Source organism: Xiphias gladius, chromosome 2 (genome assembly GCF_016859285.1).
Source record: "Xiphias gladius isolate SHS-SW01 ecotype Sanya breed wild chromosome 2, ASM1685928v1, whole genome shotgun sequence".
Classification (NCBI taxonomy): domain Eukaryota; kingdom Metazoa; phylum Chordata; class Actinopteri; order Istiophoriformes; family Xiphiidae; genus Xiphias; species Xiphias gladius.
The window spans coordinates 9,977,991-10,005,321 of record NC_053401.1 but is presented as its reverse complement, the minus strand read 5'-3'; the positions used below and the strand labels follow the sequence as shown (position 1 = coordinate 10,005,321).

Genomic DNA, 27,331 nt, shown 5'->3' with positions numbered 1-27,331 from the left:
AATAAAATGTGTTGCACTGCATAATATGACAATGTTTCTGTTACAGTGCCTTTAACAAATTGCACTGGAATGACCAGCTGTACTAAATTTGTTCCTTGTGTGTTCCGGGGCTAGACATGAACATAAACATGTTACGTTGAACATAGGAGCAAAAAAGTAACATTCACTTGCAATGGTAATTTTTCAACAAATGGGATTAATTGCTATTTGAAGTACGACCAATTCCATGTAAACTAACTACAATGGCTGCATAAATTAATATGGATTAAGACTAAGAATGATTGCAAGTCACATTAACAAAACATAACAGAAGTTTCAAAGACAATTTGGTTCGGAAATGTTCTTATGATGGCTATTCAGTGCGATTACACGTGAATCAAACATCAGAAACCACTTTGTTAACATTAATGTGCGTGTTTTTTTTCTGGGTTACAGTAAGTGGGTCCAAAGCCGCCCCAAATTGTCCAAAATGTTGCATGTACATGTAGACCTTCAACTTGTTCAAGATCTATACCAGATAGACTCCCATCCATTAATCAGAGCAAACTGCAAAATAGTGCATTCTTCTAATTTCTCTTACCTTGTAAAATGTATCCGTTCGAAGAAAAACAAAAACAAAAAAAACAAAAAACAAAAACAAAACAAAACAAGGGACTAAAGCCACTCTCAGACACAGCTAAAAAGTATTTTCTAAAAGTAGATAAGTTCAATATGAAAAACATCTTTGCAATCCAAAATATACATTTAATATAAATGAGCCAAACATGTAGAGGAAGTCACCAAATGCAGAGTGTACCTCAGTAAACATTTTTTATTACAACACCATCTAGTTTTTAATCAAAAGCAGACATTTACAAACATACTAACCATGAAAAGAATAAATTGAGAATGAGAGGGAGAGGTGGGGAGAAAACATCAAACATGTACCCTATAAAAATTGATTTCTAAACTGAATGTACACAGTACAGCGAGCCAAGGAAAATAAAAAAAAACAAAAAACAAAACAAAAACAAATAGGATGTAATGTTTGTGTCTTCTATTTGAGGGTCGTGCGGGCCATTTTATTGTTTCTTTGCAGAAAAGCATCACACATACTCATCTTCATGTCAAATAAAACATCATAAAAATAAAAGCTGGAAAGTTTCTTTTTTTTCATCTTTAGTTACCATGAGTATAGGTGTTTGGATAACATAGCCTTACACAGGTCTGGGTCTTCCATCCATTGCTCTTAGTCAGGCAGACAAGATGAACAGAGAGAGAAGGATGGGTGGAGAAGGAGAGGAGAAGAGAGATGGAGGGGTGGAGGAAGAGGTGGTGGTTGTAATCCTGTCCAGACATGCAGGGTGGGGAGGTGGTGGTGGTGCACTGAAAGCGTTCCTCCTTTTCCTTCCATCCATCCTTGATCCTCGTTAGCTGAAAGGTGTCAAAACGAAGGGTGGAGTTTGGTTTCGAGGCAGCCCAACAGTGAACACACCCCCCCCCACCATTAAACCTCTAGACTACACATACAAAAATGCACACCAGGGCTGGGTCCAATTCACTGTTACTTTGAGTCACAAAGCTGGAGTCCACTTACTTAACATTTTGTGGTGACAAGGGGTGTGTGAACATTAAAATTTTAAGGACACAAAACTGAAAAATTCAATCTCAAACTCCTTTTTGTACTTAAAATTCTCAGTTGACTGTGTATTGCCCCCAACCCTAGCACAGACACAGAAACAGAAACATGTCATGCAAACTTGAACAGGGAATATCCAGGAAGCAGAGGGGAAATCTACCAGCATGTACACAGCAAAACATCTAACAACATTAAATTAAATTTATCACCGTTACTCAAATGTGGATTTGGAACTGTTCATTCATACTGTATGTCTGTGAAGTAAAAACGTCAACTGATTACATTCTTAAGAAGACAGAAGGTCAATGGGATCCATATATAAAACTTATCTTGGGACACAGAAGATTGAAATTGTTGTTACAGACCTGTCTACAGTGTCAAGTGAATTCTAAATTCAAGAATGGAAATGAGGGAAATGTTTACTGATCTAAAAAGAAAAGCTATTCTGAGGTGAAAAGGTCTCATTCTCCATTGTGGACAGTTTTTTGAAGGTGGCTTCATAGGGTCAATTCTGCATTACGTACTACTATACATGTTTAGTGTGCTATGCACATATTATGTAATTTACTGGGGTAAGGGTCAAGTATAAGGCGTTGATCGAAAACAATTATACAACATTTGTAGTATTATCACTTAAGTTAGAATACTGTGAATTACTATGAATTTTTTATATTTTTCCTGTGGTATTCACTTCTTGCAAACCAATCAAAATAGATCCTACATTAAGATAATATTTTTTCCTTATAATGCCTTGGAAACTTTAGGAACGATATAAAGAACTAAAAACTTTTCACCAGAAATCCTTGACCATTTATTAACTCTTTGGATTAGCAAGGAGAGAACAAGCTCCCAACCTGTATCAAATACCATCATTTTAACAAAGAGTGCATGATTAGGCGTGACACTGGTTTTTAGGTAATTAAGTAATATAGGAGTGAAACACAGCAAAGGGACAGTAGATCAAAATACAAAACTACAAAGGCACGCATCAGACTCAGACACAGCAGTTAATACTTTGCCACAACCCAGTGATTTGGTTGCCAAAAGCATCTCAGGACTTTTACATATAACAGAAAACAAAAACCATCTCATTGTCTGTGTGATATAGTATACCCCTGTCTGGTCTTGTTAACATAATGCCAGTGAATAAACAGCAAGTCTTTGTCGCTGAGAAAGAATAAGTCCAGTATGAGAGATACAGGTAACTAGAAAGGCAACCTCTTGATAGTAATTATAAACGTCAGCCGCAAAGCTTAATCAGACGAACAATGATCCACTGACCTGATTACATTCCTGCCAGTATTATAACAGAAATGTTAAATTTTTCAGATGAAAATGACAAAAACACTGATACAGAAAGTCATTTTAAATTCGTAGGGTACTTCTAATTGTTGGGTACTTTTATTAATTTAAAATCAAGTTTATTGGGCCCTGATAACACGAGGCTTGGCTTAACAGGGATCAAAGATGCAAAATTGAGCTGGCCTCACTTACAGGCTCCAGGTCAAATCAGTACAGATGATTTAACATGGTTCAAAGACTCAAATGCATATTGAAACTATATGTTTTTGATGTAGAAGGGGTTTTGTTTTACATGGTGCTTGGTTGCAGACAAAAACAATTGAGCCGATAATTACAATATTTTACATAACACAGTAGTCAAACTAAATGGTACTTCTTGTCACACCATTAATCAAAAGTGACTACAACATCCTGTACAAGTGGGACTGGGCACGACTGAACCTTTGTCAATGATTAAATTACATCCAAATATCAGACTAACAAATCTTTTGTCATATTCAAAAATATGCCATACTGTTGAACCTTTGTTCAGTATAGAATATTATAGTTCATAGAAAACATTAAAATGTGTAGCAGCGTGACAGCTAACACAGCATGGAAAGGAAGCAGGTCACAGCCAAACCAGGGTCAAGCAGTTTTTGAAACAGCCTGACATTTGATACTTACCGTTAAAATGTTCCCATTCTACAGATCATATTTGGATATTGTAGCACAGTTGTCGCTGTGGGTATCACCTTTGCTTCCACTGTCAATCATCACGTCTGCAGAAAGGCTTGAAGGCTCTTGGTATTTCAGAAAATAGTTAACTGATACTGAAAAGGTACTATTTTACTATTCCACTCACTGGGAAAACTACACAGCTAATTTGTTAATTATAATAATGTGGAAACTACATATTAAAGCATTAAAATTGTCTTGTTCTATACTTTGACTCTCAGAGTCAGATATATTAACTATACGTTTTATTTCCAACCAGTTATTTAAATGGTTATGATTGCTTATTGCCAACATTGAACTGAGACTCTGTTTGACCCTGGTTTGACATGAACAAATAGTATGCTTGTTTTTAAAAAAGGACATTAGGCCTGTGACCCCCAGCACACATACACCTACAATCAAACTGAACAGATAGCATAAAAAGTTTTGGCCTGGTACAAACAGTGGGCATTCCCCCATAGCAATATGAACAAACAAAACAGTGTTGAAGCATATCTGTGGAAACAACAAATAGCAATACTACTATCAGGAATAAAAGCAATATGCTTGGCACTCAATTCTCAATTATTTCCTGATTAACATGCTGTGAGGTATCACACTGAATGCAAAGGTGGATTTTGGACATGGTCAAATGGAAAATGGACATATTTGGCCTTATTACATGAATATTGCCCACTTCCTTTTGGTCTTTAGTCATTTCGTTTATACTGCAAGAAACCTTTGTCCAATTATACTCAAATGAGTTTCTGGCATCTTTACATTACCGAATGTTATTAGGCCTCGTGCCCACTGGGAATTTCTTATCTATAACAGAGATACCAAGATGTCTATTAGAGTACACTGCAGTAGTTGCTCTTGTAATGCTACTATTGAAACTGCAGTGCTCTTTTAAAATTCAAAATAGGTTTTTACTTTTAGCTGTTGCCACTCTGCAAATGTACAAATGCTACGCTGTAAGTGAAAGCAAGCATGGAGAGGAGAAAAAAAAAAAAGAAAAAAAAAAGAAAAAAAAAATCTACCCTCTAGTTTAAATAAAATTAGAAAAACAATTTTTTTTTATTAAGAGGTTCCCAGTGGACACAAGTCTGACTTTCAGTAAAACCTTATGTAGATAAAGGACAATTGAGTGAAACAGAGGTCAGATCAACTAAGCCAGCACTGACAGCTAAAACTTAGAACAACTCTACACTATACCACATGAAAGATTACCGAGACAGTTACTAAATTACATTCTTTTAGTATGGGTTTTTCTCGCCTTCAGAGTTCAGCAAATCCACAAGCAAAACCATCCCAGTTAATATTTCTCAGAATGAGAGAAACAGAGGCGCTTATGAAAAAGCTCATAAATAAAAAATGTGTCTAATGTACAGAGCATATTTCCTGCTCAGCAAGCACAACTAAATTAAGACATTAAGGTATCAAGAATGAATGAAGTTTCTGTCTGAAAGCTCACTTAAAATTATGAGAAATATTATCTGGGGTGATGCACAACTGTACAGAGATGCTGAAGGGCCCTTTTAACCTATTAGACTCTGCTCCATAAGGACTGGTTTACACAGCACTACAGACATCTTAGAGCTTTGGCAGTAAAGGACATCAGAACGACACAAAGTAGTTCAAACCCGATTTTTCAACTGCAGTTCCAAACTTTACAAATGTTATCATTTTGTTCAGTGACGCACGGAAGAAAGCATCTTCCGACAAAGTTTACATAAAGAATTGTGAAACCCTATCACCGAGAATCCATGAAAACACCAGCAAGTCTCAGAAAATTTGCCTAAAAATATTTACTTCATAATTTGACAGCAACACACATTGATTGTGTACAAGCTAGGGTCAAGTAGTTTCAGATAAATTCATCTACAACTCATCCATAAAATGACTGAACATCCAAAAAAGCCATCCATAATGCTATAAGTCAAAGTACTCAATAATACTTGCATGATCTCTTGCCAACCTAGAATGATTTATCATTGAAAAGTCAACCCTGCGGCCTAAACGGGAATCATTTAAATGTACATAAAAGAGTCACATTAAAACACAAATATTAAAATGTAAATTTCTACTATGTATCAGTCAATGACAAATAACAATTAGCATATAATCATGAATTTGCTGCGTTGACATTAAAAGTTGTTAAGAGTTTTCATTTACTGCATACCTTCAATATCATTTACACGTTCTAACAGATAAAATTATGATTCTTTTTAACTGAATCGGGCAACTCGACTAAAAATATAATGATGGCCTGGTGACAGGCATGAAAACCTGGGATTTGAAAACCAATTTTCTGATCATAGCTTTTGATTTCTCAAATTATTATTCCATGTTCACACGTAATTTACTCTTGCCAATAATATATCTGTAAGATACTGAAATTAATTATTCACTAATCCTTAATGTAAACCAATTCTGATAATAAACAAATTACAAATAATTTAAATTCAAAGCCGCTGTTCAATCCATCAGAGTATAAAAATTATGTATTTCCTTCAACCTTTGTCTGAAATGATTTATGCGACATTATGTACTAATGGCAACAACATTTGGGCATCACACTAACGTCTACGTTGTCAGAACATGATATCAAAAGGACATAAGCATGAATATCTTTTCATTTTTTTTTTAACTTCACCTCAACATCTTAAATTGAGGTACAATGGTTCAGAAGTGAGAAGCACTAGGCTACAATACATTCAATTTAACAAAAGTAAAATGCCAGGAAATATTACTGTCATGCAAATATGGCACAATCACATTGTTAGAGTTTTCTGTGTCCAAAAATCATCAGATATTAACACTGTTTGTTAAATAAATTTTCACCTCCTCTTAATTAAAACATGACAATGTTAAATTTAAACTTAAATGGTAATATGTATACAGCATTACTATGAATGGAACATTTACAATGTGTAGATTGGTCTACTATGGACAAACATTTTTTCTAAAAAACAATAAAATCTGAACAGACCATACAATTAGCTAAATCTGTATTAAGTATTGTAAAAAATGATTGGGGAATACTGTAATCTGAAACTGGCCAATCAGTCGAGGAACCACTATTAAAAGCACACTGACAAACCTACACAATACACTTCAATAAGCTGTAAACTCACATATAATGAATTGCCAATGTACTGAATCTGGATATTTAAGCCAGAAAAAGAGTCAACTTTTGATCCACTGGCCACAGCTGCTGGTAAAACCCAAATTCAGGTTATTCCCACTTTTAACGAGCCAATCAGAAAGTTTAAATTTGCAGAGGTGAGTCTATGTAACATCAGTTTAGTGCTGCTTTACGGCTTTGCATAGGCACAAGCTTTCTCCCAGAGAATCTGTACCTCTGTTGTGTAATTTATTTATGTAGCAGAATAAAGAAAGTGGCTGATGAATTTTGTAATTTACCAGCCTCAGAGGCCTGTAGACAAAAAAGTAACAGTTCATCCACAAAGTCAATTTCCAGCAACTGCCAGTGTATTTTCTGTTTTGGGGTAGTGGTTAAAAATACCACAGCACAGATACAACTCTTACAAACCCCTTTGAGCAAAATGAATACAATAAGTGTGTATTACACGCATTTTTCTGAGAGAAAATATACACGGTAACACAAGTGTGATCATCAAATATATAACTTGAATGAAAGCACTTACCTGACACCTACCTGAAACCACAGGGCTGAGTATTAAAAGTCTTTTTCTTGCTTACCTTGTCTCTCCTAGTCCCCTTCCTCAAAGATTCAGGGAAGGACATTTAAATCCACAGTAAGGTTATTCTAGATCGTAAGATTTAATACATTTTTAATCAAATGTGACCGTATCACTTCAAAAGTACTAAAAATTTTTAAAAGCCTCTTAAGATCTATCAATCAAATTTTCACAGAATGTCTATTTTGGATAATTTTCTGGATTGTGAAGCCTTTAATCCAGAAGAGAGGAGGTGAGCAAACAAGACAGACTTTTAAAACATGAACAGTGGCGTTTTTTTCTCTCATCGTGTAGTTTAGGCCTCTACTAGTCTGGCTCAGTCCAGGTCCAAGACAAATGCAATGTTGAAGAAGAAAGAAACAGGGGTTATGACAGAAGAAAATAACAAAGGTTGTACCCACCTCCCTTCTTGTCTAGCGGTGTCGGTACTCCCTCTCCCTCTCCCTTTCCCGGTCTCTGTCCCTGTCCCTCTCACGATGGCGGTCCCGCTCTCGGCTGCGTTCTCGGTAATAGTCCTCATGCCTGTCGCGACTGCGGGACTTGTGGCGTCGGCTCTTTTCTCTGGAGCGGCTGTGGTCACGTTCTCTGGAGCGTTCTCGCCTGGCAGACACACAGAAGCATCATTAGGCTGTGTACCCGGGTTTCAACGTTTTAAATGCCAAATCTTATAGGGCCAATTGCCATTTGAAATAAACTCATTTAGGCTATGGTCAGCATTATAGAAAACATAGGCTAGAAAACGTAAAGGCAGGCACAACCATATCAAATGTTAGGCAAATAGTCCATGTGGCTTCAAATCTGGCTGGCTTTTTTTCCTTTGTGCTAGATACAATATATTCCTAAAATATTCTATCTGTCTAGTTGTTTTACATGTCTTTTTAGTAATGATGATGATGATGATAATGATAATGATAATAATAATAATAATAATAATAATAATTATTATTATTATTATATTTAATGGGACACTTAATGGCATTAAATGAAAATCTTACCTGGAGGCAGAGCCATAACTTTTTGACTCAATGCCGTGAAGACAGTCCTGCAGGGAACTTATGAGAACCTTACAGCGGTCGTCTGCTGACACTTTGGACTGCTTAATCAGACTGATGGCAGTCACCAAGGTCTCTATAGCACTGCCATAATCAGCTAAAGAGATGACACAAGGTTGCGATAAGTTTAATTTATCTTTGTTTCTAATTTTTGTGTTGCTGACATGTTAACACTCACAACAAGCATGTAGTTACATTGTATGTACTCTACTGTGTGTTACCTGCACTAGCGTCAGACACAGCCCTTGATATAGCACTGGAGGAGATGGCTCTGTTTCTGTTCATGATCTCCTCAAACTCTGCCTCGCTCAAGGGGGTCCGCGACGCCTCCATCTCACTACAAAGAGAGATAAACACACAAAGTTCATGGCACTTGCTATGTTTCAGTGTTAAAATATAGTTATCTTTGCAACCAATGCAAACTGGCTTTAACAAAAAAAAGCGCAAATTGGCATCTTACTACATTAAGTCCATAATTCATGCACTAAATAAAAAGAGCAACACTTTCTGTAATGCCAAGAGAACAGGAAATAAATTGCCCAACTTCACCACCCATTCTTACCGGCCTCCAGGGCCGTAGTCCCCTCTCTCATATGGTGGTGGGCGTCCGTACGGGTCGTTTGGTCCTGGGGGCCCTCGGCTATCGTTGGGGGGCATGCTGTTGTTGCCAGGTGGGGGGAAGAAGGCAGGGTTGACATGGGGGGCTGGTGGCGGTCCACCTGGCGGGGGACCTGGCATGTGTGGAGGTGGAGCCAAAGCCATAGGGGGTCCAATGGGACCTGGGGGCCGAGGAGGGAAAGGTCCTGGAGGTGGCGGACCCTGTTGAGGAGGTGGGGGGCCAGGGGGAGGGCCATAACCTGGAGGAGGGGGGCCTGGAGGCAGGGGTCCCATTGGCGGTTGGCCAAACTGACCAGGGAAGAGAACAGGGGGAGGAGGCCTGTCACCACGATTTGGAGGACCAGCAAGGGGAGGGGGGAGGCCCTGTCCAGGAGGTGGAGGTCCTGGAGGGCCAGGGGGACCAGGTGGACCAGGAGGGGGACGTGGAGGACCCTGCATCCCACCTAAAAAAAAAAAAAAAGAACACAAGCGACAAAACAGAAACTCATGAAAAAAAAACTCTTAATCTTTGGTTTATGTTACAGCAGGTAGAGCCCTCCCCAGCTTTTTGAGTATGATGGGGAATTAAGTGTTCTGGTATAAATCAAAAAGACGTTTTTACTTGAAAATGTAATTGGCTGGTTTAAAACATAAAAACACATCGGCCCAGCCGTTTGATGGTCAAACTCTGGTTTTAATGTCTTGTAGATAGGGGTGGAACGGTTCAAGTAAAAAATCTGACCCATTCAGTTCGCTATTCACGGTTCGGGGCATTTATGCATTGTTCGGTTCATTGGAAATAAGCTATGAGGTATGCACAGAAAAAAACTTCAAATAAAGTTATTGGGGATATAAGCCTCAAGCTAATAACCCAGTAAAACTTCTCAGCTGGCACGGATGAAGTGTCAAATTCAGCTGTCAGTCAGTCTTGGAAGTGGCAAGTGAACAAGAAAGTATAGTTAGAGGATCAGACAGCATCGTTTTGGTCTGCTGTATGGGAGCATTGCGGATTTAGTGTTACCTACGATGATGATGGAAAAAAAGTGGTGGATAAAACTTATGCTAGCAGCAATAATTCCAATATGATGAACCATTTAAGAAGACAACACCCCAGTGTGTCTTTTGACAGCGAAAGGAGGGGATGATCGGGTAGGAAAGAGCGACTCCTTCTCCCTGCAGCATTTAAAGAGCCTCTCCATGCAGATTGACACACGGCAAAATCTGTAACTAAAGCACTGTGGGTATTTAGAGGAAATTTTTTTTATGTCAAAATAACAAAGCTGCTTTTTTTGTTCACACTACTTAGAAAACCTATTCTTTAATTGAGATTTCACAGTAAAGAAGTGTTTATGCTCTTGTTCTTAGCCAGAAGTTGTTATGGAAAACAGTGGTTCAATTTTTTTTTTTGCCAAATAAATGAAAAGTATAGCCCCTTTCTCACTGGAAAATACCCCACTAACATCTGGCTATTATCCTCAGGGGGAAAGGGTACAATTGGCATTCCTTGCCACATCAAATGACTCTGCAGTAGTCATGGGTATTTATTGGCTCCAGCTCCGTTCCGCAGTGATGAAAACATGACACCCGGGTGGATGCGCTAACTTTCGCTCCTTTTCCAGTGTGATGCTATGACGCGCATAGAAGTCCCAGACACTGGTACGTAAATATCAAGGAACATTTATCGTTTTTTAACAGTCTAAGGGAACAACGTGCAACAGCAATTTTGTTCTTCATGTGCAAAAATGCAAGATGCAACATTGGCAAGACAGCGAGGTGAGAGTAAGTGAGTAACCGCCGTAACAGTCACTAGCTTCCAGTCTGGGGAGGCAGAACAGCCAGACTCCAATGGGAAAGGAGTCAATTGCCTTCTTTAAGCGGGTTTGCGCTCTTTTAAAAAACCCGAATATACTAGCTAATTTAGGTGACATGTTGAAATTGACATTGCTCCGCCCCCCTACTTTACCAAAAAGGTACCAAACCCAAAACTGACCCACACTGTGATATGAATTTTGTGAACCGTTCACCCCTACTTGTAGTAGCCTTTATTTTCTCAGTTTCCTTCATATATAGATATATTTAGGTACTGATTGGGGCAGTTTAAAGCAGGGACAATGACACAGAGATAAGGAAGAGCAAGCCATAGCTACAGGGAACAACAAATGAAAAAAAGCTCACAAAAATAATGTTGAAAAATCAGAAGGCAACAGAACAGATGAGGACATATACTCAGAAAACTGTTTCAAGCTGGCTTTTTTTTTTCTTTTTTTTTTAAGCTAAGTCAAGCTAAAATATATTTGACATACCGTATATACTGCAAATAGATTATTCTGTACAAGGGCCACTCAATGACATTTATGGCTTAATGGGACCATGGGTCATTAATGGGTCACTCGACACATTTTGTTTTAAATGTATCATGCAACTGCATGAAGGAATTTTGCAAAAACAATTTAAACAGAGGTGTTTTCTTGATATTGAGCTAAATATAAATCCTTAGAGGATTGTAGGAGCAAAAGAGGTGCAGAAATACAGTATGTATTCTGACAAAATTTAAAACAAATGAGAAAAAAGTTTTCATTTACCCTGGGCAGATTGAGGAGGCAGAATGCAGTATGGCCTTCAAAAAACGTGTGTACTTCTGCCTCTTCTGTCTTACAGCTTGATTTTTAAAGCATTTGTTTGTACGTTTTTGACATTAAAAGAACAGAGCACATCTCTAAATGGTGTGCTTCTCTTAAATGTTTTAGTGTGAGCACATTAAAATATTTACTCAGGCTTCATGTAAGGTATAAAGTATTTGATGTAAACTGGCTATTAGGGATTTAGATAGTTTGTTGGTAAATTCCGCTGTTTTTGGGGCAGTCAACCTGATAGTTTCAATGGCACAACTTCTACCAATAAACAGCTAAGGGTTAGGTTAAAAAGGCAATCGATCAAATCAACCAGATCAATCGAGGTGTTTCACCTCTGCCACGCCAGCTCCCGTTCCTGCCCCCCGGCGGGAAGGGACTGAAACTCATATCCATCAGAGGGCCATCTTGGTGCCTAATCAGATCTGGTCTCATCCCCGAGCCTAATGGGGAAGAAAGCAAACCAATCACAACTCTTCCCTTCATAAACTTCTGCCTACCAACTGAAGGCCTTTCACAGTCCAGCAGCACGGGGCACCAGCCACTAAGCGAAACAAGAGATGTGAAAAAGGTGGGATGGAGGGCAAAAACGCAAAAATGGAAAAAAGAAAAAGCTGGGAACTCCATTCTTTCCTACTAGAGGGGTAAGGCAGCCAATCCAAGATCTGTAAGAAGTTGAAGGCTGGTAGCTTGCCAAGTACAGCTTTGAGCAATCTGCTTGTCAAGGAATGGTGTTGGAAATTGTAAGTGAGTAGCAAATTGCAGCCAGGGAAGGATTATTTGTTCAATTGGAAGTGAAGAGGGACAAAAAAGAACAAAACAGATGGGGAGGGAAACATGCAAAGACATAGCCCTGCCAGGAGAGATTTAAAGGGAGAGAGATCCCTCACTAGAAACACACACTATTACAGACTAGCCTTGGTTCCATGCGGGCGTGAGTAGCAGCAAAGCCTGGACTGTGCTAACAGAGCAGCACTACCAGACAGAGAGCAGAATTTTTATTAATCTCGTGTAACGTTTTCAAGGCACTTGTCACACTATGATTATTTCAATATGCTGCACCACTATATTATTGATACAAATAATACCACATGGAAGACAAAAGCCTGAAAATGAAAAGATAAAATTCGAAATATCAAGGCAGCTTTTAACAATACCAGGTCTAAATCTGGAATCCATTTACCCATAAACCTCAACAGGTGATAGAGCATGACCACTGCCAACGGTGTTTCCCAATAAACCAATCCATACACATCACAGATTTCACATGTTGTAGTGAGCTATCAGTGTGACTCGTGATGTATATCTCTTCCCAACGCATCCAGCCATGAATTTGCTTCCACTTCTGAAACTGGAAAATAATTTATCCATCTAAGAAAAGAAATAGAATTCAGCGGATTTTCCAGAACCTGGTAGAGACATGATCAGATCACAGATCGCTGCCATGAACTCCCCTTGTTTTATTACAGCAAGGCCAATCTAACATTCAACAAGGTCCAATAACCCCGTATCAGGTAAAAGACCACTGCTGAAATTTCAAAATTAAATGTAAGTGTCAGTGGCTGAACTGACCTGCCATTGTTCTAACAACCACCTGCTAACTCCTATACTCAGGCTATAAATGGTTAAAGTCTTTAATTTAAAAACTAAACTGTTAGATATTCATTAGATATGTATTTCCATTTAACAGGATGCTATAGAATAAACTGTGTTTCATTTAATCTACTTGCTACAGACACACATCTGATTTCTGAATCTGCACTTTTTAAATACTAGCTTTCAACTGAGGAGGTCTTTATCGCCACCCTTTTGGCACCAACACCTGTTACCAAACTAACCAGGGAAGTGTGGTGGCGGTCCTCCAGGCCCAACGGGACCAGGGAAGCGGTCTCCTCCAGGGCCAGGTGGGCCAGGGAACCTGCCTCTGCCTCGACCACCCATGGGGAAACCTCCACGGGGGCCTGCACCAGGAGGACCGGCTTTACCTTCCCCAGACATCTGACCTGACTGAGTACCTGTGAAATGAAAAGACAACACTCTACTTGCTTTTCCATCTAATATGTAATAAATAAATAAGTGTGCTTTGTGTGCACTAATAGACATGGAGCTGTGTGCATTTTGTCTAAAATTCTGTGACGGAGTCAGTAGTTGAAGCGCTACATACTAGCATGATTGACCTTACATGAAGTCCATATATTTTAATGTCATCTACTGTGCTGCGGTGTAAGAGAAGTTTCAGCAGACTATCTGGGAGTTCGCAGCTTTTTTTTTTTTTTTACATGACTAGTTTCAGCCAGCATTGTGACGTCTTTTAGTTAACTCATACTGAGTGCATCTTAAACTTGTGCTTAAAGTTTGCACTTGTCCTACTTACTTTTGCGTGACTGCATCTCAAACTGGCTGAGTGACTGTTTGTTGCATGGCGTGACGATGGGATTCTGACCATGGAGCTCCCTCTTTGATAGGAGCTCCATTAACTTCCTGGATGATGCCTCTGAGCCCACACACACCAGGGCAAACCTGGGAGACGCATGCAGAGGACACACAATCACATTTGTGCAAACAATGAGAGTTTGCACTCTAAGGATAATCCCCCCCCCCAATTTAAATAGTTCTACAATTTCTTGTGACTTTGATTCTTTGCCTTGACCTACGTGGGTCACCATTCACTTTTGTGGCTTTTTGCTTGAATCTGTAGATGGCAAAATACACTTAACATTATTGAAGACTGGCTGCCCAAACGTCATTTCACAATCAACAATCTGTACTGAAAGTGATACTTTCCAAAAACTGACAAAAAATTTATAATTTGCTCTAAAATCATATGTATTGATATCCACTGTAACAGCATTATCACGAGATATGCTTAAAAATGCCCCGTCCAACACGGCATTCCACTCAATACTCTCAATGTTACAAAAGGGAGTTATCATAACCTGTCATTTAGTGCAATCATGTCACACACAGATAATAAAGATCTCACCCCTTTGACTGGCCATTTGCTCTGTTTTCAAAGAACTTGATCTCCAGCACATCTGTGATGCCTATCGACCGGATGGCTTCTGTCAGGTCCTCATCTGTTGTCCACTGCATAAGAGAAGGTAGCATCCTCAGTATATTAATAGGGACTTGCTTAATTTGACATTTATGTAATGTTTTACAACTTGCATATAAAAGGTGTGGGTCTACACTTAGCATGACACAAGAGGGACTTATTGAGCAGGCTGCCTTTAAGGCCTTTACTTTTAAGAAAGAACAATTTTACTATGATTTAATAAATTCAAGTTTAAGAGCATGTAATTTCAGTACTTTCCTCCACACATCCAAATAGCCTGAACATAATTCTCTGATACCCACCCACGTGAGGTTTCCTATGTATAGGGCAATCCTTTTTCCTGTGTAGGTGTACACCACATTGGGCGGGGCGCTCTTCCCCCCCTCTGTGCCACCTGGTGCAGGCAGTGAGTCCAGGTAGTCACGGTCTTCTGGAGCATCACCATTATTGGCTGATGGCGATATTACATCATCATACAGGTCGATCTGCTCATGAACTGGGTAGTCAGATTCCTGTTGAGCGTGACAATAACAGTTCAGCCAAATACTGTCATGAGCACTTCAACAACACTGATTATACCCGTTTCATCTGTAAGTTTAGATGCGAGGGAGTTGCACAGTGACGTTTAGTATCAAAATGTGTAGAACCACACGCTGTTTTGATTATTCAGTACATCCAAAATGACAGTGGTATATGTTTTGTCTTAGACTTCTCATTTTATTTATTTTTAGCAGTATCAAATGGGACAGGTCTTCCTGATTATGTCTACTGTGTAATCAATTTTCTAAATTTAAGAAAAAGTGATTATCTTCATTCTGACCCACAGGGCCACTTGCTTCCGTCAATCCAAGGTGAGTAGTATGCAATTTCTTAATGTTGACAATGCACAGTGCATGGCTATATAAGCAATAGCTGTTGCTCACGACTGAGTGTGTGTCCGTGTATGCATGTGTTAGTAGTTATACACAAACAAGGATAATAACAACAGCAATAAATATAAAGAATAGATATCTGTATGATATTACACTCGAGTCTAACACCTTTTTTATTTGTTGCTTTATTTGTAGTCAATTATTACAGCTATGTCTCCAGTGAAGTTAACTGTTCACTGTTGTGGTACTTGCTGTTACACTACATTAAATCCATTACAGCTGGTAAGACTCTTGCACACTACAAAACTGTTAACTAGGCCTGTTTTTAAACATTTTAATCTGATTGTCTTGTATTAGTTACCTTGTGTGCGAACACACCAACATTTCTTTAAGCGCCACATATTTTCTAAATATTGTACTAGATACAACAAGCTTAATATACAGAAAATGCAAATACCACAGTGTAATCTGATCATAGGCAGAACGATGGGGGGATTTTATTTACCTTTTCGTCTCGACGTAATGTTACCCTCGGTAAACAACCCGCACATAACTCAATTTAAGTAAGTGGACTAAAATGATCAAAGTTTATCCTTCAGTAACTTTGATATACATTTAGGTACATAAGTATTTGGAAAGAGAAGCATTTTTTTTTTTTAATTTTGCCCCTGTACACCACCACAATGGATTTGAAAGTTAGCTGTCAAGATGTGATTGAAGAGTAGACTTTCAGCTTTAATTCAAGGGGTTTAACAAAAGTATGACATTAACCATTTAGGAATTACAGCCATTTTTATACATAGTACCTTATTTTCAGTGGCTCAAAAGTAATTTGAAAAACTAACGTAATTATAAATATATGGATTATTTTTAATACTTGGATGAAAATCATTTGCAGTCAATGGCTGCCTGAATCCTGGGACCCATGTACATCACCAAATGCTGAGTTTCCTCCGTTGAGGTGCTTTGCCAGGCCTTTACTGCAACCACCTTCGGTTGCTGCTTGTTTGTGGGCGTTTCTGCCCTCAGGTTTGTCTTCAGTAAGTTAAAGCATGCTCAGTTGGGCTGAGGTCAGGTGACTGACTTTAAATATTCCATTTCTTTGCCTTGAGAAGCTCTCTGGTTGCTTTCGCAGTATGTTTTAGGTCATTATCCATCTGTACTATGAGGCACCGTCCTGTCAGTTTTGCAGCATTTGGCTGAATCTGAGCAGATAGTATAGTCCTATACAGTTCAGAATTCATCCTGCTACTTCTATCAGCAGTCACATTATCAACAAACACCAGTGACCCAGTTTCATTGGCAGCCATACATACCAATGCCATAACACTGCCTCCACCATGTTTGACAGATGATGTTATTACTTTCGATCATGAGCCGTTCCTTCTCCATAATCTTCTCTTCCCATCGTTCTGGTACAAGTTAATTTTTGTTTCATCTGTCCAAAGAATTTTGTTCCAGAACTGGGCAGGCTTTAGAAGGTTTTTCTGGAAAAGTCTAATCTGGCCTTTCTGTTCTTGAGTGTTACCAGTGTTTTGCACCTTTTAGTAAACCCTCTGTGTTTACATTCATGAAGGCATCTCTTGATTGTAGACTTTGACAATGATACGCCTGCCTCCTCGAGTTGTGAGGGTTTTTTCTTCACCCAAAAAATAATTCTTATATCATCTTGAGCTTGCCAGTTTATTCCGTCTTTTTTAGAATGTACCAAATTGTGGATTTGGCCTCTTTGAAGGTTTCTGTCATCTATCTGATAGGTTTCTTCTTTTTTTCTTCTTCTGCGTAACGATGGCCTCCTTCATTTGCATTGACACCTATTTGGATCGCATATTGAGAGTTGCCATGAAAAGCTACCAAATGCAAATTCGACACTTGGAATAATCTCCAGACCTTTTATTTGCTTAATTTGTCATGAAATAGCAAGGGAACAGGCCACATCTGGCCACAAAACTGACTGTCAATTGTCCAATTACTTTTGAGCCTCTGGAAATGAGAGACTATGTATAAAAATGGGTGTAAATTCCTTAAAGGTTAATGCGATGCCTTATTACCCCCTGAATCAAAACTGAAAGTCTCCATTTCAATCACATCTTGAGTGCTTCGTTTTTAAATCCATCGTGGTGGTTTACAAGGCAAAATTGTGAAAATAGTGTCACTGTCCAAATACGAATGTCCCTAACTGTATTAACAAACATTCGTTTTTTTCCCCTTTTATGCTGCACTATGCCGTATATCTGTTATTAACTCTCCAAAACGTCTGCTTTTTTTGAGCTCAGGTTCAATTGTTTAACAGGAGTAGCTCATTAATTTAATCATGGGACTTCCCTAACTCAATGCATGAGCGGCTGTATGTATCTTTACAGTAGGCACGATGGGTGAACACAACGCCACTTTCGAGCTATGTCGTTGAGATGTTGGCGTGGGTAACGTTTGCTCTAGATAACCTACAAACAAAACAACAAATAATTTGCGTCCGAGATTAGGCTGATGTGGCCTTTTCCAGTTGAACAGTAAAGGGGCGTGTGTGTGTAGGAAGAAAACAACATCTACCGAGCGTAATGAGAGTAATGCTACACGAAGCTAACTCGTACATCTAGTAAATAAGCTACTAATTCATATATTTTACGTTTCATACCTAACAATTTAACAACATTTTCAATTAAGTTCGCTTCAACCTAATGTTTGTTTGTATGAACTGAGAACACAAAGAACTTAAACATACTTATTAGTAAAAAAAAGCATCAGGTGGCTACCGCTTAACTAGCTAACGTAACTGTGTTTGTTTCTAGCCCGCCACGGGCGGCCATGCCAAGGCCTGAAACCGTGAATGCTGAACAATGAAAGCGGTTGCTTTTCGAATGCACCCAAAGTAATAAACTATATTTGCAAACCGCATATCGATTACTACATGCAGCACACGGCGTGTTAAATGCCGACAAAAACCACAAACGCAACATTTCGAGCCGATAACGCTAGCTGAGGGTGCAGGCTTGCAGCATGGTGAAAGGGGGCCTGTATGCGAGAGAAGCTCGTTCGACCAGCCGAGTACGCCATTCTCTGATCACAATAACAAGAACGAATTACACGTATATAAAGAAAATAGCATCATTAGTCTAGGCGTGCTAAATGAGGATTTATCACCTGGTTGAATTCCTCCTCTACGTCGGCGTAGATGTCGATATGATCCACACCGTCGGCCATTTTCCTCAGACCCGTCGCTCTCTCCGCCCGCCGGTGCTGAGCGACAGTGAGCCACAAACAATGAGACAGAGAGGGACAACAAGCGCCCCTGCTGGTCAATTTCGCGCATTACAATACCCTTTTCACATTTTTTTAAATACACGGTAACCACGAAAAAGCATGAGTATTTGGAAAAAGTACTTTATTCTACTCATTATTTGAAATATTATGAATTGTTAGGGGAAAGGTTTTGACTTACTCGATGTAGAAAGTCAAATTTTTTGACTCACTGTCTCAACATTTTGACTGAAAACGGGCTTCCACTGTGCAATTTATACTCTTACTGTGATATCTGAAGTATTGAATGGCTTATCGCAAATAAAAAGCAAACCTGAGTGGGTTTATCGTCATCGTTAGCATTTTCATTGTTTGTCATCAAAAAATGATTCTGGTTGAACTCTCAGATGAGTAATTTCCTATTTATATTCTGCTATAGCTTCTGACATTCTTAAAATCTGCACTGTTAGGTGAAGGAAACTACATCAAAGGTTTAAAAAGTTAGGTATTGAAAATTCAGAAAATTTTCCGATAAACAACCACAGCAACAGCACAAATGCTGATGGAGAACGTTTTGTTGTTGCAGTGTCGTTTAGTCTTCGGATTGTTTCTGTTGGGGCCGCAACAAACAAAACCTCACTCCCTCTAGATCACTTTCAGCACAGTGTCAAGTACAAATATCTTCATTATCACAAATAATGTAAGAAATATAATTCTGGTCAATTTTCAAGCATTTTCTTGCTACCTCTTCTTAAACCACGTTTTCCTTGCCAATGTCAATTTAAAGCGTGAAAGTTTAACTGTTCATTTGGTATATATGGAAAAAATGTACAGATTAACTTTAGTGTTAAATAGATTCAAGTAAGTCCAAAAATTAATTTATAGATTGATGTATGATACATTTATGGCATGAGTCTTAGATTTTAGAAATTTTAGAAGAATTCCTCGAATAATCCGCTCTCCTTTCCGGTACCCCTACCGGTATGCACAGTGTTTGTGCAAAACTATAATCACTGTATAACTATAAACACACACAAACAACAAATACAGTACAAAAAACCATAAGGATACTTTAATTGACTTTGTACAAATCATGGCTTCAGTCAAACAACATACAATCTGGACATGTCAGCCACACAATATAAAGGGTTACTGTGTAGTGGAAATTACAAACAAAAATGACACAAACGATTCAAATTACTCTCATTATCCCAGCAACAGAGAGCACACTGTAATGATGCACACCCACACACACAATATGTATCTGAGTCTATTAAACAGGCAAGATCCAGGCAATTTTGTCATCAGAATTACTTCAACTCAAAGACATGCTTTGTAAGATGATGAAAAATGTGATAGAAAAAGCTACAGGTACACTCACAGCCCAAAATACAATGAAGTGTTGAGCAAAACAGTCCAAAATTTGAAACACAGAAGCAGATGTATACAAAAATATTCTATGCGATTAGATTTACAATATTAATTTACACTGCAATTACATACGTATCAACATATTTTCAAAAATTAAGCATGACCAAGTTTCTTCCATGTGACAATGTTGTTTCTCAGAGTGAGTGCTACTTTTTCTTTTGCTTTTATCATGAAGTTTTAAAATTATAATGTTATTTATGGCAGCAATAAGTAGCAGATACATGAAGCATTCCCCAGCAAATACATTAAAATAGCATTAAAATTAAAGTCTTTGTTTTAATTCCTGAATCATTTATATTTTGGTAAAAGTGCAAATAGTCCTTTGCGGTAAACACATGCAGATTGAAACCACGTATGTGCATTTTTTAAACCCCTACATTTCCACATGTACAGCCAAATAGACAAACAAAATTACCAACAGTATGTACAAACACAGAGAAAGACACAGCTGATAAAGACGGAAAGGCAGACAGACATTTTTTTAAAGAAACAAACATTTTTGGGAAGTCATCAAAATGTAAACTCAAAAATGAAATCCCAAAGGGTCTGACACCCCCCTCATTATCATCTTTATTACATATTTCTGTTCACCTAAATTCTATATAACCCAATTGTGACTACTTTCTAGGCACTGAGCCATAACCTTATCCATTGTCCATTATCCTTTAATATTGCAAACAACCATGTAAAACATGTTTTTTCCCCAAATATTGCTATAGCCCTTCTCTCAGTGGTTTATTATTCAACATTAAAAAAAGCAAAGTCTGTAAATAAAGGATTGTAGATGATAAATTATTGAATGTGTTTGTAGTGGGGGTGTGCATGCTTGCAGCCGCATATATAATATGCATGTATGTCTGGAACACACAATTCAGTGGGATGTGGGAAATGAGGAACATATTTTCCCCGCTGGACTTCGTCATGTTGCATCTTCTGACTCATAATCCCCTTTTATCAACGCATGTCATAGCCACATTTAGCCTCTTTTCATTTTCAGATGCAAAGTGGTGTGTGAGAAAGTAAGTAATGGGAAAGTACCCATGGCAACAACAGTCTATTAACTTGCTTTCTTTGCACTTTTACCTCAGATGTAATTATTTCCAGGAAGTAACTGACATATTCTCATAAACCGCATCAAATGTCCGTCAGGAGAGACTAGGCTTGTGGTTGTCATTATTAAATTGTGCAGAATTAGGTACGTTTTAAAAAAAAATCCACTTTAGGTGTCCAGGGTCCAAACACATCTCTTGATTTATTCTAATCTCGTCCTTCATATGTGAGTTGAGGAAACAGCAAATTTGTCTATCATCAGGAGAAAAGTGCCGAGAAGGACAGACAGATAAAGAAGAGAGAGGCCGAGAGAGATATAAAAGAAGCCCGTCCGCAGTCATTGGCATTCTCCTACAGGGACAAAAAAGAAAACAATTTCACTTTGAGTCTCTCACGACTCAAGCCATTTGACACCAATATGATGTGATCAAACAGTGATTAAATAAAGATATAAATAAGAAGTTAGTAAATAACAGAACTAGTCTATTAAGACAATGACAGGAAATATATTTTATCGAAATGTGATGTATGACGTTTAATTCCAGAGCGAGTTTTGGAGTGGACCAATGAGAAGCTGACCTGTGAGTGGTAGGCATGGCAGGACTCGGGGCGTCTGCGAATCTTCTGCGACCTCATCCTGTCACACTTTACTGAGGCGTTATGTACAGCGGGGTCAAGGCGCAATAACAAGAGCAGCAGAGGTTTCTTTTGCATCCTCATTCAAATATTAATACAAAGGTTTTGCCATGTAAAGTACATATTTCGCAGATGTACCATGGCAGACACCTGATTTGTACCAATTCAGTCTGAATTGAATGTACAGTTGGTAAAATCAGTTGAAGTAACACAATGAGTGAGGTTAGCATGGTGCGAGAGGAAAAGCTAATTCGCATCTGCGAAGCCAGTGAGGGATACTGTCCTTGCTGTCCCCTGCTTGTTGTCTACACCTTCTCCAGAACAAGACTGGGAGTTTGTAGCAACAGGGACTGCAGTACAAAGGGAATTCATTTTGGAGAAAGACAAAAAGGGCAGCAAACTGATTATGTTTATTTTTATCCCTTGGGTTACATAACAATACCATACTTTTAAAAGTACAAATGGTACGTTACTGCTTTCGTTCTACTTTTTTTTTTTCTGAGAGTGAGCTACTTACATGCCACGGGGTTTGAAGTGAAATGTGAACTGCTCTACCAAATCTGAAAAGTGTGCTTGTGCTCGGGAGCTAATTTCTCAAGATGAACCAGCATACTCAGTTAATGCCAAAATATCAGAGGATATATTTGACTTCCTTGGGCTCCATGGTGATCGGGCCGTACTGTCTGGAGCAGTCACAGTCCGCCTGAACCACCAGCATCAAAAGGTTGCTCTCTGGTATCTGTTGCACCACAAACATCCTGACACACACAAACAGGAAAAGATGACTGTGAAAACGTGCGCACAAATAAAAACACAGAGACAGAAAACCTCCCATGTCAGGTATGACATTAACACATTTTCCCATAGGGGGAACCCACCCCAAGGAGATACAATGTATACAGTGACCCCAAAAAAATAATAGTATGAAAACAACAAATAATCACATACTCATTCAAAGGTCATACATTTTATGGAGGGGAAAAAAAATGCAGATTTACTCAACTGCATCATTTGGTTGCAGTGGGTAACACTGTCAACCGAACACTCCCATCTAACAAAATGTCAGGATTTTGTCCAGCAGAGGGACGAAAAGCAGTGGCCGTGATGTGTTACACCTCTTTGAGCCTCATGAGGGCGTTCACACTCAACCTATGATCACAAACCTGCTGAAATAATAACTAACTACAGAACCACAGTGTTTCTCTCCACTTTTCTGTCTTTCTCTCTTTCACAGACACATGCTGTGATGCTTCCCCCTCCATTCGCCTCCCACTGACCATCTCTGTTTCTGTCACCTACCCCATCTCTGTTTGTTTGATTTACTTCCCTTAATACTTTCTCAGTTTTCCGGTCTCTCTCTCACTCTTTCTATAAACCTGTGCACCCTGATCTACTTCAGTTCCTTTTTACTTACTTCCCTCTTCCTGATACTCTTGTATAAACACACACTGCTCTCAGTATGCAGAGCAGAGCAAAGCTGTAGCAAATGGATTTTGGAAGGATAATTTAATATGACCCGTCTAGGGCTTAGAGAGGAGTGCACTGAAGATTTGTGTGTGTATAAGTGCGCATGAGCGTGTCCCTTACTTCTGGCAGCGTCCACACTTAATAATGCTGTTGGTCTCTTTGACTGACGGCTCATAAACAAAGCTGGGGTACTCTGTGTCACACGGCTGCAGGATGTCCCCTTTTTTCTTATGAGCTGAGGCTAATAGAGAGATAGATAAGGGTCATGTCTCAAGGTTTGGAATATGAATGAGTGCGTGTGACATTGTACGTGTGACATTTTGTTGTTGACTGACAGGCTGAAAGGAGAATGACGGCTACTATTTAAATGCTTCACACTTCAGCCATTTATTGCCCTGTCTACCATTACCAGAGGTGCTCTAGCTTGCTGTGTATTCCAAACAAAATCAAATAAGGTGCCTGTGTGCAGGCAAAATGATGGGTTTGAAACCTGACAGAAGAGTCATAACGGCTCGTCACAATTTCACATGTCAGGTTGTAAGCTTTTTTTTGTTTGACTTCTTTAGAATTACAGTAGCTTCAGTGAAACACCATGCTTAGTTCTTGTTTTGAAGAATTTGCCATCTGTGCTTGTTCCCACTGAAAGCTTCTTATGTAATTGGACACATCAAATTTAATTTCGTTTGAAGTATACTACAAAGACTACACCAAACATAAAACAAAAAAATGCAGAAAAAGGTAGTTTAACTGAACACCGATCCTCCTCAAAAACACTACAAGACAGATACTCACACATGCTGAAAGATGGCTTGGCTGAACGGAGGGATGATGATGATATGGAGTAAGAGGAAGAGCAGATGATTGACGGGGGGAGTAGTGAGGTGGATGAATGTGTGATCGATGGAGAGACGGAGGCAGATGAGAGGTCAGGGAATCAAAGGATCAATGTTGTTATTTCATAAGGATCCTTAGACTGGTGATCGATGTTGCACACAGTTTAAAAACTCCTGGTATTGAACTGACACTACATGCATATTTGTCATTTCTGTAACATGTTTGTGGTGACTGTTAGCACAGAGTGATGATGATAAAAATTGAAATGTTTTTTTAGTGAGTGAAATGCTGATGGTGAGTAGTGTTTGACCAGACTTCCAACATTTATGTTAATATAATTTGGGATTTCTTAGGGGTTTATTTAAAATCCATGTAGATATAGATTATATGTGCATTATTTTTAAAGAAATAGTTTATAAAGCAAATATTGTGGTAACCGAGCTTGGTCTGAAGGTTGTAATGATTTACAAAATAAACATGATTTCCACATATGGAAGGACATTTATAATAAAGATGCACAGAAAATGAGTTCAACCTCAACTGGCCACATTTTATTCTCTGTGAGCTCACCATTGGCAAAATGCTCCGTGTGCCAGAGGCCACAGATATTAAACTCCAGGAGAAACCTAGTGAAGAACAGAGAAGTGGGCAGTGGACAGAGAGAGGGAATCAATTAGGCGACCTTCATTATAGACCAAAGCAGATTGCATGCAGTTTTTAAAAAGTGGGCCAGGACACAAAGTTGTGCCATGGGAATATTAAAATGGGTCCTCAGATTGTTCAGCAGTAATTGGAAGCTTTGGTGGCTGTTTTTGTCTTACGTGAATAACTAGCCTGTTCTTCTTAATGAAGATGCTGGATTTATCAAGTGACTTTAGCCTTACCAAGTCACTACAGTAAAAACTGAAGCTGTTCTTCTAAATAAATAGGGGCCCCTCTATAAGCTTCCCATGATACAGCCTGGGTTTTACTGTACTTAAAAGGAATAGTTGGAAATTTTGGTAAATGCACTTATTTCAGCAGCCAATTAGCTTAGCTTGGCATAAAGAGTGGAAACCAAAGACACAGTTAGCTTTGCCTTGTCCAAAGATAACAAAACCCACCTATTCCCCCCTCTTAAAGCTCATTAATTAACGCGTTATATCTCATTTGTTTAAGAAAATGTTTAAAAACTCTAAAAATGGTACGTTGAGGTTTTACAGGGGGCTATGTGCTGGACTATTTCTTGGCCGGGCACAGTGACTTCCTGGAGTCCTGTCAACCATCAAATTCTACTGGAAGATACTGCCAGCACATAACTTCCCTTAAAACAATGGCTTGTCGTTATTGCTTGGATCTTTAGTGATGCCAGTAGAAGGATTTTGTTAGCTTTGGACAGAGGCAAGCTAGCCCCCCCAGTCTTTGTGCTAAGTTAACTGATTGTTGTTGCTAGCCTTATATTTGCTATAATAATTTGTTATAATGCTCATATAGTGTAATAATAAGGATATGATAGCCTATAAGGATAAGCTACATCTCTTGCTCCAATAGTATATATTAAACTAGACCAAATAATTACTTTGATTTTAAAGTCAGACATATTTTTATGTATTTGACTGTTAATGAGACCTTGTGATTTTTCTGTGCATCCTGTAACAGTGCTGCCAACAAAGAATTAAACTTTCCATTGCTTTTACAGAAAAATTAGAGCAAATTTTAACAAAAAATCCACTATATTTTGCAATAGCCGATTCTGGTTGCCCCTAGCAACACTTACAGTAGGAAGTTGGAGAGGAACCACTTGAGTGCTGAAGCCAAACCATAGAACGGCTGAAGAGATAGATGGGTAGATTATAGTTACTGCGGAATTGATTGGACCATTATGGTAATGACACTGTATAGAGAGTGAGTTTGCTGTACATACACTGAGAAGTGGCCGGGCGCTGCTGACAGAGTGCAAGTTCATCTTACACATGGCCTGGTAGTCGAACATGGAAACCCTGAGGAAACACACACACACACACAAAAGCACATGGTGTTGCTCTTCTGGCGGTATTTCACTGACTTACATCGATTCCTTGACCCTCCCTCCAGACTGTTACACGCCGCTGCTGCATGGCTGAGCTTAACCTTTGTAGAAACCCTGATCCCTAACTTAATTTAGGACAGAAAAAAAAACTGAAAGAAAATCACCTCCATGCCAGAATTACTCATCTCTTGTAAACAGAGGGTTGACGCAGTTTTTAAAAATGTTCTTTGTTTTTTCTACACTGCTTAATGTATTTGGTCCCTACGCGGCTAGAAGCACAAGAACACGTCAATACACATGAAATATACACTGCAGACATACACACACACACACAGCCACTGAAGTTCATGCATGCTCAAAAACAGTTATGTAATATCCCGTGTCAAATGAAGCATGACGAAATCTTTTGGCTGTTTAAAAATAGCACATCACTCATGAGATTTCAAACATAAAAGACGGGCAAAAAAGTAAGAGGGGGGAAAAAAAAAAAAAATCCAGAGCAGCTGTAGAAGCTTAAAGGGGAGCAAAACGGAAAAGTAGGGATATCTATACCTCGGTCACCAAGATTTGTGAATTAACTACTCTCAGCACTTAGAAAGAACAATACATGGCAGAGACTATACCATAATATATCAATAAAAACAAAGCTTTTGAGTCTCTGTATGTGCTTCAACTGCATACTAATGCAAGGGTTAGGTGTATAAGAACCAAGAAAAAAACAGAAAAACATTTACAGGCTGACCTCCTAGTTAAGACAATGCACATCTGCAAACACTGTTGTGATATAGCATTTGGGGTGACATGTAATCATGTCCATGAGCCAGTTTCAAATGCATAGCATTATAAGCATGAGACACTGGGATGCATAATATACCATTTTATATTGCAAAGTGAGAACAGCTCAGCATCTAGCCACAAAGATTTAGACCCCTTCAGGACAAGGTAATTCCCTTAGGTAACAGATAGACAAGACAGAGAAACAGACAGATGGACAGAGAGACACTCAACTATTGTTTAAAGTAATCCGTCAGGCGATGACAGGTATTACCTTTTGAACATGCCCATTCTGATCAGTGTAGTCATCACTGATCCGTCAATCTCACCAAAGAACCTCCCCGCCT

The 27,331-nt window shown here is 38.8% G+C and overlaps 2 protein-coding genes across 4 annotated transcripts in view; both read right to left on the bottom strand.

The window, feature by feature from the left end:
- Window positions 1-793: 793 nt before the first annotated feature.
- On the bottom strand, window positions 794-18,831 carry cpsf6 (cleavage and polyadenylation specific factor 6). Of its 3 annotated transcripts, XM_040145501.1 has the most exons (11): window positions 18,689-18,831; window positions 14,978-15,187; window positions 14,604-14,707; window positions 13,995-14,140; window positions 13,459-13,635; window positions 11,956-12,063; window positions 8,956-9,454; window positions 8,615-8,730; window positions 8,337-8,490; window positions 7,743-7,941; window positions 794-1,413 (listed from the first exon to the last, which is right to left on the bottom strand). In XM_040145501.1, the coding sequence occupies exons 1-10, from the start codon at window positions 18,746-18,748 to the stop codon at window positions 7,755-7,757; spliced, it is 1,761 nt and encodes a 586-aa protein (XP_040001435.1). In that variant the 5' UTR covers window positions 18,749-18,831; the 3' UTR covers window positions 794-1,413; window positions 7,743-7,754. The 3 variants fall into 3 exon arrangements, with proteins under 3 accessions (XP_040001435.1, XP_040001445.1, XP_040001456.1); XM_040145511.1 differs by lacking the exon at window positions 11,956-12,063; XM_040145522.1 differs by lacking the exons at window positions 11,956-12,063; window positions 13,459-13,635.
- A 1,089-nt stretch (window positions 18,832-19,920) lies between these two features.
- cacna2d4a (calcium channel, voltage-dependent, alpha 2/delta subunit 4a) overlaps window positions 19,921-27,331 on the bottom strand; it is a 93,868-nt gene continuing 86,457 nt past the window's right edge. Inside the window, exons 33-41 of the mRNA XM_040152620.1 lie at window positions 27,259-27,329; window positions 26,106-26,181; window positions 25,959-26,011; window positions 24,773-24,828; window positions 24,161-24,181; window positions 23,489-23,609; window positions 22,544-22,659; window positions 21,845-21,927; window positions 19,921-21,616 (exon numbers count right to left, since the gene is read on the bottom strand). Of these exons, the coding sequence (XP_040008554.1) occupies window positions 21,524-21,616; window positions 21,845-21,927; window positions 22,544-22,659; window positions 23,489-23,609; window positions 24,161-24,181; window positions 24,773-24,828; window positions 25,959-26,011; window positions 26,106-26,181; window positions 27,259-27,329 (690 nt within the window). The 3' untranslated portion in view covers window positions 19,921-21,523. The remainder of the gene's footprint in view (window positions 21,617-21,844; window positions 21,928-22,543; window positions 22,660-23,488; window positions 23,610-24,160; window positions 24,182-24,772; window positions 24,829-25,958; window positions 26,012-26,105; window positions 26,182-27,258; window positions 27,330-27,331) is intronic.